The following is a 21508-nucleotide window of genomic DNA, read 5'->3' on the forward strand; positions in this document are numbered from 1 at the left end:
CGGCTTGTCTGTACCGCCTGAATCCATAGATATCCCAGTCTATATTAGGTAGGTTGAAGTCGCCTCCGACTAATATAGCATGATCCGGGTACTTCTCCGATACAGAATGAAGACTACCTCTGAATGATTCTAGAATTGTCACGGTGGAACCTGGTGGCCTGCAATAACACCCCACAATTAACTTTATTTCCCCTAGCCCTGTTAAATGTGTCCAGATAACTTCACAATCACACTCTACTTCGACCTCAGTAGACACAATATTTTTGTCAACTGCAATGAAGACACCACCTCCTACGGTGTCCAATCTGTTATTCCGATACACGTTCCAACCCTCACGAAATATTTCAGAACTTCCTATCTCAGGGTTCAGCCAGGTCTCAGTCCCGAGAATAATTTGCGCGCCACGCGCTTCCTGGAGGGCAGTAAATTCAGGAACTTTATTCGGAACACTCTGAAAATTTACTGCTAATATCTTGATAGCTGAAGTGTCTTTACACTGAGCGTGTCCTGATTTCCCTGCCTGCACGTCAACTTGTGAGTATTCATCAAGACACCTTGCACTACTGCCTAGCCTAAAAAACCCCCATGTGCACGCCACAAGTACTCTGTTACCCGAGTAGCCGCTTCCTTTGTGTAGTGCATCCCTGCCCTAGCTAGGGGCGTCCTACAATTCCCCACCCAATAGCGCAAGTCTAGAAATCTGCAGCCAAGACCGTCACAGAGTCGACGAAGCCTCTGGATGAGACCCTCCACTCGGCTCCAAACCAAAGGACCCCGATCCACTCTGGGAACGATGCTGCAAATAGAGAGCTCTGCTTGCACCCCGCCTGCGAGGCCAGCGGTCTTCACCAAATCCACCAGCCACCTGTACAAACTGAGGATCGCCTCAGAACACAAGCGACAGGCATCATTGGTGCCGACGTGAGCAACTACTTGCTGACGACTGCACCCCGTACGCTCGATAGCCGCAGGTAAGGCCGCCTCCACATCTTGGATGAGGCCCCCCAGCATACAAACCGAGTGCAAGTTGGATTTCTTTCCAGCCCTGTACGCTATTTCCCTAACGGGCTCCATCACATGCCTAATGTTGGAGCTCCCAATAACCAGCAAGCCTTTGCCCCCCGTAAGTCTGCTCGGGCCCTGCTGAAGGCGCGGCCACCTGCCCACTGACAGGATGAATGGGCGAGGCCAGCCGGCCAGCCTCCACATTGGCCCTCCGCCTCAAGCAACGCGAATGTGTTGCAGTCCGCCACTCACCCTGAGGTGAGGGCAGCCCCAACGTGCCAGGTACACTAGAAGGTGCCTTGGCGGCTGAGTCAGCAGATGCAGCAAGCGGCACCTGGGGCATCTCAAGCGACGCGCCAGACCCTCCGCCGTCACTGCACCTCGAGGCAGCAGCCTGAAGGTGGCTGACTGTGGCCAACAGCATGCTCAGCTGCTCGCGAACTGCGGCCAGTTACTCCTGCGCCCGCACACAGCATGTAGTGTAGCGTAATCGTCTGTCGTTTGTTTATTTCTTTCAAATAGTCTTTGTATGTTACTCAGAGTACAGTTAGCCTTCTGCTGCCGAGCAGTGTGTCAGCAGTGCGCAAGTAGCAGCATTGCTACATTTACTAGGCAGCCTTGTATTTTAATAACATTTAAATTTTGTGTTGAATTGTTTGTGCTCTCTGTAGATTAGTTCAGACGTTCTTTGCACAACAGTATTTAGCATGGATAGGGACTGCGACTGCTGTGTTTGGATGCGGGCTGAGTTGGCATACCTTCGCTCCCAGCTTCAGGCAGTGTTGGCTTCGGTCACACAGCTTGAGGCTGTTGCCAATGGGCATCACTGTGGGGGTCCGGACGGGGGTTTGTCGGGTACAGCCAGCTTGTCCCACACATCCCCTGATCCGACTATGGCTGTGGCTGCCCAGGATACTGCCCACATTGAGGCTGACCCCTCGCCCGTGGTAGAGTGGGAGGTCATCTTGAGGTGTGGCAGGGGGCGAAAGATATTCCAGAGGGCTGAACGGAAGGCCTCTCCAGTTTGTCTGATGAATCGGTTTCAGGCTCTGTCTCCGGCTGATACTGATCTTCAGCCGGACATAGCTGCTTGTCCTGTTCCAGAGGTTGCCCCTCAGTCTGCAAGATTTGGGCAGTCGCAGAGGGTGGGCTTACTGGTAGTTGGGAGCTCCAACGTCAGGTGTTAGGGATATGGCTGCAAGGGAGGGGAAGAAAACCAATGGGCACTCCGTGTGCACACCGGGGGTGGAGTCATCCCAGATGTGGAAAGGGTCTTTCCGGGTGCCATGAAGGGTACAGGGTGCACCCATCTGTAGGTGGTCGCTCATGTCGGCACCAATGATGTGTGTCGCTATGGATCGGAGGAAATCCTCTCTGGCTTCTGGCAGCTATCTGATTTGGTGAAGACTGCCAGTCTTGCTAGCGGGATGAAAGCAGAGCTCACCATCTACAGTATTGTCGACAGTACTGACTGCGGACCTTTGATACAGAGCCGAGTGGAGGGTCTGAATCAGAGGCTGAGACAGTTCTGCGACCATGTGGGCTGCAGATTCCTTGTCTTGCGCCATAGGGTGGTGGGGTTTCGGGTTCCGCCAGCTAGGTCAGAGCTCTTCAGAAAATTTGCACTCTTTATTGCCTATTAGTTAATAACTTGCTGTTTTGTGTGATATAAAATTAAATATAGGATACATAAAACTAATAAAGACATGAGATAAGCAAGAAATTACACATTTCTTCAATCCTTAGCTCCTAGCATTTTTTCTCTCTGATCTTGGTACAACTTTACATGGCATGCTTTCCTTTCTGCAAAAGAATTTATTACCTCATCAAAGTTCATCAAACGTTTTGCTACATGAAAAATCGAAATGTCATTATCTAATACTGAAAAAGCTGTTGACACAAATAATACCCAAGACTGGTGTGGTTTCTCGATCTGATTACATCTATTGCATCACTGTCTGCTAGATAAAACAAAATAGCCTTTCTAATATTGCAGCAATTTTGTAACACACACCAAATAAACGAGACTGCCGGCCAGGTTGGCTGAGCGGTTCTGGGCACTACAGTCTGGAACCGCACGACTGCTATGGTCGCAGGTTCGAATCCTGCCTCGGGTATGGATGTGTGTGATGTCCTTAGGTTAGTTAGGTTTAAGTAGTTCTAAGTTCTAGGGGACTGATGACCTCAGAAGTTAAGTCCCATAGTGCTCAGAGCCATTTGAACCATTTTAAACGAGACTGTTTTCACACAAATGGCCATTTTTATAACAAGACAGAATGTAATTCACGAAGTATCAATATCAAATGCCTACTAGGCCTACAACAAGCAAAAAGCTTTATGTTAGGAAATAGTTTCACATTTCATTCATACGCATCAGTTTCTCAAGCATGAGATTGGAAAGTAGTATTAAGAAACTTTTATATAAATTTGGAATCGTCTTATTCTTTCATAATTTGTATGATGTCCCCGTTTCTTCTCCTTCCTCATTCTAACAAACAATCTTGTCATCACCAATTCTGTAGCTATTCCTGCCATTGTCAAAATCTGTTCGCTGATAAACTTCACTAACCCTGCCAGAATTACAAGTTTAATTATATTATACTCTACTCACTGGCAGCCATAATTCAGATTAATTTAATTTATTCAAATGCAATCATTATGATCCATTAACAAGATAACTCTTCATTTATTAATGTGTTTTTGACAAAACACGTACAACAAAAATTTCTAGTTGGTTGATGAATAGCAGCTTGCTCCAAGTGTAGAACAAATGTACGTTAATGCAGAGGAGTAGGAAAAACAATCCTGTAATGTTCTATGGTTGGGTTATTGATGAGCATTGGGTGGCGCCCATAGTGGGTGGGGGGAACAAACAGCAAGGTCATTGGTCCCATGACGCAAGGTGGCAGAAACTGAGGAAAGAACAACATCAAAAGCATGGTCCAGTCCAGTCAATGAGAAAGAAAAATGGGCAAACACAGAGTCAGCAGGAATGTCAGGGTGGCAGGAAGAGAAAAGAACAGGAGTGATGGGGGAAAGTGAGGAAGGGCAAGAGCAGGGGAGGCTGCAGAGGCACTTTGTATGATGGGGCACTGGCACCACTGCTGAAACATCCTGATCCCCACACCATACTACGCGACACAACAGGAAGAAGACACAAGAAAAGTCAAAACAAAATGGCACAACAAACCAGACAAAAGTACAGGAAAGTGGGATAAAACCTGTCTGGCACAAGGCACAGCTGAAGGCCTCACAGACCGACACCAATGCTACCCTTGGGACTCCAGTTCTAGAAAGGAATTCAGGTACTTAAATCTGCGAGGGCAAATCACTTTCACAACAAGAACCAAGGATAGATGTAACCATGCAAGAGTCATCTGCTAACACCCAGGATAAGGAGAGTGGGAGGATATATTTAGTGTGAAGGGCCAACTGGTGAGGGCAGGCCAACAAAATAGGGATCATTGTGAGGAGGGATCCGCAACTACAAAAGTGGTAGGCGATTCATTTTGGACAAACACTCCTACATCAACCTAACAGGGCTGCTACATAGACAGTGGTAGATTCCCACCGGGAGAGTCAGAAGGAAGAATGCTATATGGTGGGATTCCCCTTAACTGAGCAAAGTTTGTTAGACAGAGGGGTGGCCCCCAAGAGTCAACCCACAACTGAGCGAAAAGGAATTTAGTGCGAAGCCAGAAATCTGCCCCGGCAGTGCTCACAGAGACAGGCGAGTAGGTGACTGGCATAGATGGCCTGCAGGAAGGGAGATAGAGATCGCAAACTGTGACCAACTGTGGACCTGGATGGCAACCACTTCAAATGTGATACAAATCAGAATCTATATGCTAAAAATGTCCACACAGAACAAAGTGCAAATATCACCAAAAGCCCTTAAAGGGCTGACCCAGTTCATACAGAAAGCACTGAACTCAAAAGGTAGCGGGGACAGGGTTTCACCCCAAGACGCTGAGTCCGGCCCTCCTCCCAGGTGGTAGCCAGGGAAAGGAAGGCTGCAGGGCCATAAGAAACAGCATTAAAATATCCATTCCCAACTAAAGATACAGCCATAAAAGAATACCCATTTTTATGGAGGTTAATGTATTTCATACACAAAGCATCTGGCAAGACGGCCGTTGCTAGGAGTTCTGATGCTCTAGAATGACAAGCAACCTATTGTAAGCGTACATGGTGAGGTAGTCACTAAAGTATCATTAGAAGTGTGAGGACACGGACGGACGCATGGACGTGCGCGCGCGCACACCCTCACACACACACACACACACACACACACACACACACACACACACACACACACACGAAACCACTTCACAGCAAGCGCACAGCACAGAAACTCAACAGACAAGCTGCTACACACTCATATATGGAAACAAACTGCCACACAGAACGTCCTCAAGAAACAAGGAAAAAAATAGCATACCAAAGCAATAGCTCAATACAGAAATGTCTAAAGAAGGAAGATGGCATTGACATATACCAAAAATCTGGCATATACAAACTCTAGTGTAACAGTTATGATGTTCTATGCTTCAGAGAGACCAGCAGAACTTTTGAAATACGAGGTGTGGCTAGAAAAAAACTGGACTAGTACTGGTGAAACAATAAAACGAATGCAATAAGGCTGAAAGTCGCGTGGCCTGTCATGTGACTCTCGCTCCACCTACTGCTCGAGTTTCATCTGCCTCCTGCACTCAGTCTTCCCGTGGCGTCTGTTTTAAGTAGTTGACGTTTTGTCTGTGCGTCGGAAAATGTTGAGTGTACAGAAAGAACAGCGTGTTAACATCAAATTTTGTTTCAAACTAGGAAAATCTGCAAGTGAAACGTTTGTAATGTTACAACAAGTGTATGGCGATGATTGTTTATCGCGAACACAAGTGTTTGAGTGGTTTAAACGGTTTTAAGATGGCCGCGAAGACACCAGTGATGACACTCGCACTGGCAGACCATTGTCAGCCAAAACTGATGCAAACATTGAAAAAATCGGTAAACTTGTTTGACAAGATTGCCGTTTAACAATCAGAGCAGTGTCTGAGTTAACAGGAGTTGACAAGGAAAGTGTTAGGCAGATTCTTCATGAAAGTTTCAACATGAACAAACTGTGTTCAAAAATGGTTCCAAAGTGTCTCACAATTGAACAGAAGGAACGCCGAAGAATGATTTGTTCTGACATCCTGCTTGAAGATTCTGGTTCCGAAACTGACAATGACGGTTTTGAAATTGACGGCAGTATTACTGAAACAAATGGTATTCTGCTTTTCTCCTTCATAATATAAGTAATTGTGACACAAAGAAGTCACAAAAGTTTATAGTTTCTGCGGACTGCAGAATTCACTGTGGCCCAACTGGAATGTGTTAAAGCATTAGGAACACTAACTCTTATATCTTATTACATTTATTCCTCACAGGAAATATTTCCTAAATAATATTTTCCTTTTTTTAATCAAAAGTTCAAATAACAGAATCAATACTAGGAGTAACAACAACATACAGAAAGACTGAACTATAATTGCTTTGGTCCAGAATGGTGTCAATTATTCATACACACATTTTCTGTAAGTTCCCAGTATACATACAATTTCCTGCTAGTCTAGCTGAGATATGAAAGTAGTTAACTTGATACTGTTTACTCCTTTTAATAACTACTTTTTCCTTTGTCTTTCAGCTAACTGTACTTATACAAGTAAGACATGTGCCATGTACATACTTGAAATGATTAATTTATTATTTACATAGTAATTCATGTGATTTCATAGCCTGTGTCAGAAATTACCAGCTGCTGATGAGTGTGGCATATTTGGTTTCATTGCAAAATTATATTAATTAAAGGAAATGGGTAATCAAAATTATTACAACAATGTGTAATGGTGAAATCTCTGTGAGCTAATCAGTAGTTGCAAGAATATTGACACTACTCATTAGAAACTACTCATTGCATTCTTTCTGGTAACCCGTTTGTTTCCTGAAAACCATTTAATTTGACAGATGTTCATAAATAAAGATCAGCCACACCCAAATTTACTTCTGCCAATTGAGCCACCGTGCTTGTTAGATCCCATGATTTGACTTATATTTTTGTTTCCTTAATATTTCTGAGCCATGTAACACTATTTATTGTTCAATTACGCCTTCCATTAAAAATAACTAAAGTCCCAACCTGAGAACTTAACTTGTACGTAGGTAACCCACTGCATAGGCATACAGTGTGCTAATGAAATACTGTGAACTTTTATATTTTGCTAATCTGCTATCTTATTTAAACCATATCACTGCCAAAACTTATAAATCATCTACTCTATTAAATTTTAATCTTGTAGTTTTATAAAAGTGCAAACGACGATGATGTGTTGTGCTTTGTAATTTTTGGTGAACTTTAATTTCAAGTACAATGTTCACTGTCACTAAATATTTAGCTTCTGTTAGTGGACTATTACTATTAATATGTTGAGAATGAATTCAGTGCATTATATAGTAATGTCGTGTGGAAATAAACTGAGTACAAACAAACGTGGTGGACTGTGTAAATGAGCTACCACCGAAGACTTCTGTTGTTTATAACACAGACAAGTAAGAGTCCTTTACTTGGTTGCTTAACAATATTGTTTTGGATAAAAACTGAGGTGTCAGTTTTTGCAAGTTCTACTAGCGGAATAATACTTCATTTGTTTTCTGTTGTTAGACTGAAGTTAGTTGTGGGTGTTGGAGGAAATAAATGTGCCTAATAGTGAATCTGAAATCCAATGGTGTACATTTATTGCTGCTGAAAGTAGTTGGAATACCCAAATAAATTTTCTAGCTGCAGACAATGGACTTATGGTGCTACCAAGGAAGAAGAGACAACAACCAAGTGCATTAACGCAGCTTAAGATGAGCATGGAGCATTTACTTTTCATCAACTTCTACTGATCTAACTAGTTCCATGGCAAAACTAATTAATACGATAAGATTACACAAGGTGCTGGCTAAGCTGGCTCTTATGTATGGTAATGAAAACTGATTTCTAAGAAATGGAGAGGTACAAAGAATTGAAGTACCTGAGATGAGGTTGCCGAGGTCACTTCTTGGACTAATGCTACGACACAGTGTGTGGTGTGAAGACATAAGACAGCAACTATATGTGAAAACAATAATGACAGAAAAGATTAGACGTCACCAAGAAATATGGTGTGACCACATCAAATGGATGCCAGACACCACCTGAGTGCCTACCATGGCAATCATTACATTTCAACCAAAAAGGAAGATGGAATTTAGGACAGCCAATGAAGAGATGGGAAAACAGTTTTGTTAAATTTCTTTGATTTTGGAATGAACCAACACCCTCTGCTTGAAATGGAAAAAGAAAAAAGAAGAAGAAGAAGAAGAAGAAGAAGAAGAAGAATGAACTTTATACCACAGATTACGTCATAAAAACTTACTAATGATTATGGTTACAGACTTGCATCATCTCTGTGTGAGACTTGAGTATGAAAAGAAACGGTTGCAGGTTTGTTCCTAGCTATCACACTGCTGTGGTTCCTCAAGAAATGCCATTTAATAAACTGGAAATTTATATTATAAGAGAATTAACAATAAGTTTCTTACAATCATACTAATGAGACCAATATACAGTTATGCAAATCAAACACAAAGAGGTTAACATTATTAAAGAATAAAACTTTAGTCTAGCCATGGTGAAGTGTGGCATGCCGCAAGGGTCAGTTCTGGAACTCTTATTGTTCATATCATGTCTTAATTATCTACTGACAGTGTACATTAAGTACTTAACTATGCAGAAGACAGAACAGTTGTTAGCTGGGGACACAGTGAGAATATATATGAATATGAAGACAGTATCTGTTCTTTCGGACATGGCTGAAAGAACAGATACCATTGGTGATCTTGCATCTCTCAGAGAATGAAATTACAATGAAATCCAGACCTTTAGCTGCTTACAGGTGTTGATAAATATCGACGGGGACAGTTAAAAATGGTGCCCCAACTGGGACTCGAACCCAGGATCTCCTGCTTACATGGCAGATGCTCTACCAATCTGAGCCACCCAGGAGACAGAGGAGAGTGCGACTGCAAGGCCTAATCTTTGGCGTGCTCCCCGTGAGACCCACATTCTCAACTTAATGTCCACGCACTTCATTAGTAGTGCCCCTGCCCACTCTACTCATTACTCGCGACAGTCAATCTACCGAGTCCCTTAAGAGTTCGGGCAATGTGAGTGCATCCGCACTCAAGAAGATTATTGGCCAGTAAGCCCCATCTATATGAAGATGGTATCTGTTCTTTTGGACATGTCCAAAAGAACAGATACCACTGGTGATCTGGCAGCTCTCGAAGAACCATCTTCATATAGATAAGGTTTACCCACCAATGATCTTCTCAGTGCATATGCACTTACATTGCCCAAACTCCTACGGGAATCGGTAGATTGACTGCAGCGAGTAATGAGTATAGTGGGCAGGGGCACTACAAATGTAGTGTGTGGACAGTAAGTTGAGAATGTGGGTCTCTCGGGGAGCGTGCCAGAGATAAGTCTCTGCAGTCGCACTATCCTCTGTGTCCTCAGTGGCTCAGACGGATAGAGCATCTGCCATGTAAGCAGGAGATCCCGTGTTCCAGTCCGGGTCGGGGCACACAGTTTTGACTGCCCCCGTTGATATTTATCGACGCCTGTAAGCAGCTAAAGGTCTGGATTTCATTGTAATTTCATAGTGAGAATAATCTGACACCGAACTGTTTTAGATTCTTAAATGGCTTGTGGAATTTATTCAAAAGTAATATTTTCAATTTAAAACTTATGAAACAATCCTAATTTATTTTCAACTAAACCACCAAACTGATGAAGTGTAATGGAATGTTGTGTGCACAAACAAAATTGGATGACACAATTGCCTTCTTGATGTAATGTTCGAAAGGCATCTGTCTTGGGATCATCACATTGATCTTTTAACCAAAAAATTAAGAAGACCAGATTACACAATAAAAACAATGTCACCAGTTCTGAATTATGAATAAATGTGAATGGTGCATTTTTCACTAGTGTATCCCTACCCATTTTTCACTAGTGTATCCCCACCTCACATATGGAACTGGAGTAAGGGGTGTGCTAGAGCCGAGCATATAAACAGAGTATTCACTGTTTAAAAAGGACAGTTAGGATTGTGTGCAATCTCAGATATAATGGGTCCTGTAAAAGGATATTCAAGAGTAATAAATTACTTACACTGCCATCAATACATAGTTCTATAGCTGAATAATTTAAAGATACCAGCCACATAGTAGCTTAAACAAGGCGTTATTTATGTATAACGCTAGGAGGGATTACATTAATCACCTGGCAAAGAATAACACAGAAAATGCAGAGAACTGCCCCTACCATATGGGGATAACAATGTTAAACTTTCAAAATATATAAACAGATTAAAGGGATGCTGGTTTGAATAAGTATCTTCATAATAAATGTTAGTTTAGTACTAAAGAATTCCTCTGAAATGAATAGTTTGTCTTCATTTGCACCATACGATTTATAATTGAGATATATTGTGTTTGTGTAACTGATCCTAGAAAGGTATGACATGAACTGTAACATGTGCCCACAATACAACATAGCTTTTTTATATATCTGTGGAGAATAACTAAATCAGAAATTATATGTAACTCCCACATGCTGCAATTAATGCCAGTACACATCACAGCACAGAATTAAAGAAGACACCTTCGATATGTTTGTAGCAATTCTCCTACCCTGTAGTTTTTCTGTAAGTCAACAAAGCATTAGGGTGATTGATATATGGTTGGGTGAAACTTTGTTTGTTACTCTCCTCTTCCAGACATGTTCAACAGATGCCACTTCAGGTGAATTTGAAAGCCAGAGAAGCAATGGTATCTATCACTCTTTGGACAAGGCTTGCACATTTCTTACGTGTGGCTGGGCATGGTCCTGCTGAGAGATGGCATTTGGATTTTCTGGAGAAAGGGCAGCACCTCAGACTAACTTCTCAGACTGACCTCAATACAAAGGAGTCAAGATGGTGCTCCAAACCATCAAACTCAGCATCTGTATGCTATGTCACTCCACAAAACATGTTGCTAGATTGTGATCACTGCTGTAGGATCTAACGTATACATGATTGATACTGTAGATCACTTACCAATTTTAATCAGAGGTGTCTTTGATATCTTGACAACAGAAGCAAAGCAGTGACATGCATGCCATTATTGCAGACCATAAAGTATGGTTTTGTGTTAGGAACACAAAAAGATACACATCTGTTGCATTGTCTCCAGGACTGAGTCAACTCTGCTGATGAATCTGTATAATTTGTTGCAGCGTGGCCTGATATTTGCTTTTCACTATGTAAGACTTCCTTCTATCCACTTGTTTTACAAACATGTCACTGTTGTATCAGCATGACTGACAGATGAAGTGTCACAGTATGACAGACTTATTTCCCAGAGGACAACCATTCTCCATCATCAAACAAATTAATATTTTGATATTGTATCCTTTTGTATTAGTGAGCCACTCTGACACTTTCTTTCACGCTGTATAATTCCTCTTCATAAAATGAGCTTGGAGTAAGATTGACGAGTTTGATCACTCATTAGAGAGCACTGAAGGACCTATTTGTATGCCATCTTTCTGCAAGATGAATCAGTTATTGCTGGCACACTATCTTAAACAAACACCAAGTTGGAGTCATTTGGACCATTCTTTATGGTTGTTGTAATTTTCACTATTAATATATAATTCGAGCTCTATTGTGATACTTGTCTTCTGCATACTGTAAGTGCAGTAACATGATTAGTTTAAGTAAACATTGTACACTTACCTTTCCTTTGACAATATTCAGGTGCAATACCCCAGACATTACTTCAAGCACTTTAGTTTGCACATATACACATATTTATGATTTAATTTGTAAATAAGAATCTATTCAAATTTTGTGGCTAGTTTCAGATCCCTGAGGATGACGTAAATTACAAGCTGCAGAAATAACATTAACCCTCAGAAAAATAATTCTTGTGTAAAATAAATACTGCAAATTTTGTTAGTCTCATGTTCTACAAGGATAGCAAGAGTAACAAACCACGCACCCAATCAAACCTTATTCGGGCTCCATCAGAGCATTTCTTGGAATCTGCTCCTCTTTTAGTATGGATTCTTGACAGTAATTTCTTACGTTGTTATATCAAAAACCACTTCCATTTATAGGAATGACTACTTGCTTCTCTTGTCTTTTCACATCAATGCAACACTTTGATTCATTCATATGACTTCTTCTCAGTTCACACGTTACAGTATTCTAATTTCCCAATTTACCATGTTATTAAGCTGAAATCTCCTGATGCTCAAAAATTTTCTTTTCTACAGCCTTCAGTTGAATTATTTATTAACATTATTAAGGAGTATTTCCAGTTAGATGAGCAGCAATGTCATTCACAAATTCTAGTACAGCCTGAAGAGTCTCGATTTGAGTACAGCACAGTTTTTAACTGTTCTCATCATATCTGTATGTTAGCTCTGCTTACATAAACTTTAGATATAATTTCAGTTCATCTATTCTTTTCATGCCTCCCTTCCACAGCACAGAGCAGTCCGTTCATTAATCTTCTTTATATTTAATCTACCAATACCTAACCTTATATCTCAGCAATATTATCAACTTTATCAACTTTTCACCACAGGCAAATGTGTGTTCTGAAAGGAAGAGGGGGGGAGGGGGGGGGGGGGGGCAGACAGGATTAAATTTGAAAGAAATTGTAAAATAAAATATACAAAAATTACTCACCTGTGAATGAGGATTCCTATCAAAAAGGGAGCAGGTGGAAGAATCAGTTTATGTAAGCACTGGAAGGATGGTCTAATATAAATAAAACCACCATATTCTGATGAGCCCAGGAAGACTGATCCTTGTAAAACAGAATGGCCCAATTCACTCACCATTCTACCTGCAAGAAATGAAATGTTTACAACATAATGAGTTACTCTTGTTTGCCACTGAAAGGGTACTGACTCGAGAACAGGGCTTACAATAGTAATTTTAGAATCTTCACCTACACAGAGCAAGAATGGTTGATATTTCTATCTCCTACATAAAAGAAAGTACAACTTTTTCACACAGAGCAAGAATGGTTGATATTTCTATCTCCTACATAAAAGAAAGTACAACTTTTTCAATAAATGTGTTAAAATTCTCAGCCAATCAGCTTTCCTTTAACATAAAGATACAAAACCTCATTAAGGGCTGTATAAGGGGTAGGAATGGTGACCCTCTCCCACTGACAGAGGTCATGGCAGTGAAACGGTACATACGAGTCAGTCAGTTACAACGTATCAGTGTAGTAAAATGAGATAAAATGTGGATGTGAAGTGTCCAATGTGCGATTATAGAATTATTCAGGGAGCCGCATTTTTAACTCATAACAGTTGTAGGTTATTAATGAAGAATTACTTGACGATGTACTAACTTATGGAGAATGCATAAAGAGGAGCAGAACTCGATTCGATCTACTTACTCTGAAAGTTAAAAACAGTACAGCTTCATTTGAAAATAATAATAATAAATTAATTTGATGCCTGCATCTCAGTGCCTAATAAGATTTTGATAAGATGACATTAACTATGTTATTAGGCTATAGTACCTATTCATTGACATGGAAATAGATTCAAAATATTTTTGTGTATCATAAACTAAGTAAAGTGAAAGAGATTTCCCATTCAACATGTGGGATTCAGGGTTTCAACCCTATCTCCACTTAGTTGTTTTTTATCTAACAGATCTAATAGCGTATTTATGCAATCATATACTGCAGTTTCTGTAGATTTGTTGCTTCTGAACCCATGTTGAGCTAAACTTAGGAAATCTATTTTTTTCCCCCAATGAAGTCCATCAGTTTTTTGTACATTATTTGTTCAAAAACTTTAGAAAATAAGGCTCAGATTGAGACAGGCCTGTAGTTATTCATATCTTTATTATCACCTTTTTTGAAGACAAGAATTACTTTACAAAGTTTCAGAGCTTCAGGGAAAGTACCTGCCTGGAAAGAACAGTCACAGAGGTGAGTTAATGGTTCAGTAATTGTGTGTACACAATTTTTGATAACAGCTGCTGAGATACCATCAATGCCAGCTGAATATGAATTTTTTAACTCTCTGAGGGCTTTTGCAACAACATTTACAGTAACTTTGGTAATGAAAATTGACTCTGAACATGTGTGATATTTTTGGTTTGCTGGATGGTAGTTTGTGTTAGGATTATTTGTTACTAATTTTTCAGCTATGCTTGTAAGGAATTTGTTGAGAGTTCACCACAACTTCGGGATTAGATATAGATTCATTGTTGAGTTTGATTTCTATGTTTGTGTGTGTAGCTTTGTTTTCCCGTCTTTCCCTTTTTATAATATTCCACATTGCTTTTACTTTATTGCTGGATTTGTCAATGTACTCATCATTTTACATCCTTTTTGCCTGTCTTATCACTCTTCTTAGGATACATGTGTAGTTTTTATAGTATTCTGTTAGCTGGTGGGAGTCACTACTTTGTTTACATAACATGTGGAGTATTCTTTTATATTTGCAAGAGATTTTTATAGGTGGTGTAATCCAAGTCTTGCTTCTATTATTATTATTTATTCTTACTGGTTTTTGTGGAAAATCTCTTCAGAGCGGTGGGAGCAGTGGATCATTGTGTCAAGAAATATGTTGAATTTCATGTTGACATCATTGGCTGTGTACATCTCTGTCCACTTTTCTTTACTAAGGAGGGCATTTAGCTTGTTCAAGTTATCTTCAGTGAAAAACCTTCATAAAGGTTTAGGTGGGACTGGGTTTGATGTATCTTTGCTAACATCAACCTTTAGAATGACAGCTTGGTGGTCGCTGAATCCTGCATTGTATACTTCTAATGTTGGGTTAAGTTTATTTCTATTTGCAAAAATTTGATCTACAGCTGTCTTGGATGTGGGTGTTATTCTAGTGGACTTGTTTACAAGGCCATGCAGATTATAAGTTTTTGCAATGTTAATCAATGTCTCCCTGTTTCTGTCGTCTGTTCCTATTTCCTTTGGGGTAGGAAGTGGGCTATATTCAACGTGTCATTTTATGAAGATGGCAACCCCACCATGTCCATCCTTTGATCTGGAGTAGTGTTCACACAATTTGAAATTTGCAGAGCCACTGCTGTGCTAGGCATACTACCGAGATATCACTGAGTTCACTGGTCAGCAAAATGCTTAAGTCATCAGTTTTGTTGCTTAAGGATTGGACATTGTGATAATAGATTTTCAAGGTCTGAATGGGGTTTAAATTGTGTTTATTCCAGATGTGTTGACTTCCGAGCAGCTGTTGGTCGTAATTGTGCTCATGACTGATTAGTTGTGTGCACTAATACTGCTGGTGGTCTTAGCAACCAATGACAACAACTGCATATTGGGCTGCAAAAAACTTAATAATGTTTTAGATTATGATGAGATTTATTTACGGCAGTTATGTAATTAAGGCCTGCTAGTCCTGTTAAACAAGAACCTGCTAGGATAAATGATTTTTTCAGAAGCAGCGATGATGATATCATACCATTCAGTAATGGCAGCATAGTTTGCAATATTTTCATTTGCTATGGCCTTAGCAGAGTTATCTTATGAGTCAGTTTAAGGAATGGCCTTAGCAGAGTTATCTTATGAGTCAGTTTAAGGAATAACTAGGTGCTACAGGCATTTTATGACAAAATCGGTCAACATACAGTATCAGAGATGTGAATATAGTTGCAAACCTACTGATATTAACTAATTACACAGTCAGGCAGATCGACAAGACATGGTGAATTGACTAGTAATGTTTGCCACTTGTTGCAATGGCAAGATGTGCATTTGGACCATACTTCTCTAAAATGCATGTGCATCTTCTCAAAAAAATGTACCACTTTGTCTGATATACATCAGAGTATACTCTAAGTTCTCAAGAATTATTAGATTTATTGTAACAATCTGTTTCAGTGGCTCTTTCATGGCAAATTGGACTACAAATATGATTAACTTTAATATAATTCAGCCAAGATTCCATCACTCTTTCCACTTAGATTTCATACGTAGTTATAGGCCAAGTGGACATTTAAATGGTGAGTGACAATGAAACTATTGATCTTGTTTTAAATGTTTATTGATATTAACCATTTACATATGAGTTCATTTGGGATGTCTACACTTCCTATTTTGGATACCACAACGCTGCCAATGATTTTGTCATTCCATGTATGCCTGTCCAAAGTTATCTGCATCTCAGCTGGTTGGGATAGAGTTTTTTCACTCCTCCTCCAGCTCCAACTCCAGTCAGCTCTTCCTTTTCTATAGAGGGGCACTCATAACATGTTTTCTATGTTAAGGAACCTTCACGCAGTCTGTGGGAATGACTAACCAAATAATTGTTTAGCTGTCAAAAGTGATTACCAATTGTAATTTCAGAACAATACTGGCACTGTGCGCTCCAAACTGCTCAGTTTTGTTGGACAAGCAGCAACACCAACAGCAGCAATGTAGAAAAAGTAGGACATACCACAGTGATAGGTTATTTGAAATAGTAGCAGTTGAAATACTACCTTTAGTTACAGAGACATTCAATGCAATAAAATGAGTTTTCTTCAAATGGAACTGTTTGTTATATTTGAAGTTCATTACCAAGTATTAACCGAATAAACTGATGCACTGAATGTCACTCACTGGACACTAGGCTGATTTTTCCCAATCTCATGGACATTACTCACTTTTTAGCAATTTCGACAATGCGGCACCTTCAGCAACTATGACTACTGCATACTGCATCCCATACACTCCTTACCTTTCAACGTCTACTTATCCTGCATACTGGAAAGAGACTTAAAAATGAGTTTGGATATGGATAACTAAGCAGGATAGCTGCAAGTGGATCTGCAGTACTGATTGTATTCATTCAAAACAGCAGCTGATGTCCTGGTTTGTGGGATTAAAGGGACCAGACTGCAACGGTCATCGGTCAGCTGATGTCCTATGAACAGCTGTATTAACTACTTTGGGTAGTCTATTGTGGATAAACAAAACACTATCTATTGAATGAGGTGTTGAAGTTAACCACACATTATTTTCACTGGGTCTATTAACATATTACAAGTTTCTGACTATTGTTGGTTCATACTGCTGCTTAGTAAGTACATAAATACTGCTCTTGCTGTGAATGTTCGACATGACTTATGCACTTGGAATACGTTCCTGATAGTGTGCACATCTGCACTTTGGCTCGAATCATGACACACCATTTTTAATTTCTAAAAATTTCTGTACAATGACACAACACGATTGCTCTCGCTCAAAACATCCGCCATCCAACACAGCTAAGCCAAGGCTGGTGTCTTATTATGTGACATTCTGCATGCCTTGCTATGACAAAAAGTATCAACTGGCTATTCTATTTACTTTTCTGGACTTAATTCCACAGCTTTTTTTTCAGCTGGTACTGTTCTAGTAAATTGTATCCTTTCTTTACATACATATGATTTACATACCTTCACTGTACCTGTTTAATTTACTTTTTAGGTTCATTATTTTCATTCCATTATACCTAAGACAACGTTACTTCAAACATTTAAATCTGCCTCCTAGCTGTCTCCACAAATCAGAATGCTCCGTGAAACATTTCCTTATTTGATCACCCTACAGACAACACAGCAATGCTCGACTTTCTATCACAACACTGTGGAATAATTAACTATCAAAAATAAAAGATCGTTTTTTACCTCACTGCTGAGGCAAAGAAAATAATGTGGCAATATACCAGAAATCAACACGGTCATTTCTACAGGATATTGAGCTTTCGGTGCAAATGATTTCTTTAAATAACTAAACAGCAAACACAATAAACACAAAGAAATTTTAAATGTGACAATGTCTTGTGAAGTCTCCACAGGTCTAAATTTCTAAGTGTCTCATTTTTCTTTCTACTCAGAATCTTTTAAAAAGTTTTCCGTTAGATGTTATGCACTTCAGCATAGTTTTTAATAAAAGCTGATATCATGAAGTCTCCAATGACTAAATGAAAATTGTGCTCATGTTAACAACTACTCAATGTAGCTTCTGTTAAGAATGAAACATGAGAGAACAGAACCCAGAGCTTGAAAAGAAGTAAACATTGCAAGTTAGGTTTTTTCAATGTACTAATTCAAACACTCACAGCAGACATTAAACAAGAAGTAAAATAAAGTAACTCCCCAGACACAGTGAAACTAGTTACTTCAAAGAATTATTTATACAGGAGACCTTTTTTCAGAAAAATTGCTTCTTATTTCCATTATATATAACTAAGAGAGAACATGTTTCTTAGTTTATAACTTTTAGTGACTTACCTCTAGATGCCTCCTGATACAAGGTGCTCAGGTGTGTAAAAATATCCCTTGGAACTGAAGATTCATCTGGTAGACATTCAAGAATTATGACTATTTCATCCTGCCCAACAGAGCTCATTCCAATAGTTGAAAAACACCAACATGTCCTATTCACACAGCAGTTCACTGCAAAATTCAGGTAGAAATAATTAGTGTCAATATTAGAAGACTAGTTGCTCAAAACTAAAAGAAATAGTTTGTATGACTCTGTTTTCTTTTCTGCTATTGTGTAATCTTCCAGTCACCTACTTTATGAAAATATATTTAAGATTACCTATTTGTACTCTTCCTCTAAAACAAAATATGAAAATAATCATTGAAAATGCAAGTCATGACCTTTAAATTTAAAAGGCGTAAAAAAAAAGTCTTATTAACAACACAAGCAGTTCCACATCTGTATTTTTCAAATTGAGTGCTCTTTAACGATCAGTTTATGAAACATGAATCACATTTCATCAGTAGGCATATTTATATTTTTATCACTGGCAGCACCAACAAAGTCTATAGCAATTACAAATGTCACTTTATAAATGAATGAACTATGTCATGTGGTAAATACTATTACTACAGGCGAAATACCCTCAGACTTCAAGAAGAATATAATAATTCCAATCCCAAAGAATGCAGGTGCTGACAGACGTGAAAATTACCGAATAATCAGTTTAATAAGTCACGGATGCAAAATACTAGTGCAAATTCTCTACAGACGAATGGAAAAACTGGTAGAGGCCGACCTCGAGGAAGATCAGTTTGGATTCTGTAGAAATATTGGAAACACGTGAGGCAATACTGACCCTACAATTTATCTTAGAAGCTAGATTAAGGAAAGGCAAACCTACGTTTCTAGCATTTGTAGACTTCGAGAAAGCTTTTGACAATGTTGACTGGAATACTCTCTCTCAAATTATGAAGGTGGCAGGGGTAAAATACAGGGAGCGAAAGGCTATTTACAATTTTTACGAAACCAGATGGCAGCTATAAGAGTCAAGAGACATGAAAGGGAAGCAGTGGTTGGGCAGGGAGTGAGACAGGGTTGTAGCCTATCCCCGATGTTATTCAATCTGTATATTGAGCAAGCAGTGAAGGAAAATTCAGAGTAGGTATTAAAATCCATGGAGAAGAAATAAAAACTTTGAGGTTTGCCGATGACATTGTAATTCTGTCAGAGACAGCAAAGGACTTGGAAGAGCAGTTCAACGGAATGGACAGTGTCATGAAAGGAGGGTATAAGATGAACATCAACAAAAGCAAAATGAGAGTAATGGAATGTAGTCGAATTAAATAGGGTGATGCTGTGGGAATTAGATTAGGAAATGAGACGCTTAAGGTAGTAAATGGGTATTGCTATTTGGGGAGCAAAATAACTGATGATGGCCGAAGTAGAGGGGATATAAAATGTAGACTAGCAATGGCAAGGAAAGCGTTTCTGAAGAAGAGAAATTTGTTAACATCGAGTATAGATTTAAGTGTCAGGAAGTCGTTTCCGAAAGTATTTGTATGGAGCGTAGCCTTGTATGTTAGTGAAACATGGACGATAACTAGTTTGGACAGTAAGAGCATAGAAGCTTTCGAAATGTGGTGCCACAGAAGAATGCTGAAGATTAGATGGGTAGATCACATAACTAATGAGGACGTATTGAATAGGATTGGGGAGAAGAGAAGTTTGTGGCACAACTTGACTAGAAGAAGGGATCGGTTGGTAGGACATGTTCTGAGGCATCAAGGGGTCACCAATTTAGTATTGGAGGGCAGCGTAGAGGGTAAAAATCGTAGAGGGAGACCAAGAGATGAATACACTAAACAGATTCAGAAGGATGAAGGTTGCAGTAGGTACTGGGAGATGAAGAAGCTTGCACAGGATACAGTAGCATGGAGAGCTGCATCAAACCAGTCTCAGGACTGAAGACCACAACAACAACAACAACAACAACAACAACAACCTAAAACATTACTAGTGAATTTCATCAGAAATTATTATTATATTACAACCTGACTTTATTGCCATCACGACAAACATTTGACAGGCACACTTGGCAAGCTTACCAACTTATTACTCTTACTCCATCCAAATGCTACAAAACAAACCATACATAAAAACGGAATTGGTACAATATAACGAGAAGTTACAATTTAGACTTTGAAGTGACTGTGTAGTTGATGTGAAATGGTTAATGGAATTCAGGGTTTCTTCCAAAGATCTTTTCTTGTCCCCTAATATGACACATTGGACGTTTTCTGTAGAAATTTGAAAAGCTCTGTTCAATGGACCAGTGTCTTCTGTGAGGATGAGATTTCCTATAGCTCTACTCCCTAGGCTTGTATCAGCAGAACTCAACATGATGTTGAGCGTTAAGATTTCAAAGGGAATGGAGGGTATACTTGCCTGAGGTTGCTTACGATCACGCACTAACATATAAAAAGTGCACTCGATTACATTCAGTCATGTGTGCAACCCCCCCCCCCCCCCAACACACACACACACACACACACACACACACACACACACACAACCAACCACTGATGGTGATTGTTTTTAGCTAAGAGGGAAGCGACACTGGTGAAGAAGAATGTGTGTCACTAGCAAATACGGACATCCTGCCTTTGACCTTGTCTCCACGAAAGTAGTCTATTTCATGCAGATTGTAGCCACTTACCAGAAGTGTGCTGGTATCTTTGAAATATATCTCCTGGAGACACACATAAGGAAGTTTCCTGCAGAAGGCTCTCCAATTACTCTACATGGATCATCAACCCATTCCTATTCCACTAAATAATGGTGATCATTTCAGTGATTAGACATGTCTTTGTCCTTCAAATCTGGTGTCAAGTCAAAGATGTTGGAGAAAGACACCGAATGGGGCCCTGGGATGCTCAAAAGTCATTGTGCAATAACATTGACAATCTGACATTGGTATAGATGGTTCGCACAACATATTGAAGGAGACTGCAGAGCCTTAAAAATATTGATGTTTGCTCATTATACTGCGCAATATATCATATTGTATAACGGTAATACAGTACAATATATGGCAGTTCCTGCAGAGACTTTGTGATTTGCGGATGTGTAAACAACTGATAGTGAA

At 39.7% G+C, this 21508-nt stretch overlaps 1 protein-coding gene across 1 annotated transcript in view; it reads right to left on the reverse strand.

Moving 5' to 3' along the window:
• The window catches only part of LOC126471471 (zinc finger FYVE domain-containing protein 9), a 429993-nt gene that overhangs the window by 124546 nt on the left and 283939 nt on the right, over positions 1-21508 (reverse strand). Inside the window, exons 11-12 of the mRNA XM_050099668.1 lie at positions 18387-18551; positions 12810-12969 (exon numbers count right to left, since the gene is read on the reverse strand). Coding sequence (XP_049955625.1) covers positions 12810-12969; positions 18387-18551 — 325 coding nt within the window. The remainder of the gene's footprint in view (positions 1-12809; positions 12970-18386; positions 18552-21508) is intronic.

This window comes from Schistocerca serialis, chromosome 3 (assembly GCF_023864345.2).
Source record: "Schistocerca serialis cubense isolate TAMUIC-IGC-003099 chromosome 3, iqSchSeri2.2, whole genome shotgun sequence".
Classification (NCBI taxonomy): Eukaryota; Metazoa; Arthropoda; class Insecta; order Orthoptera; family Acrididae; genus Schistocerca; species Schistocerca serialis.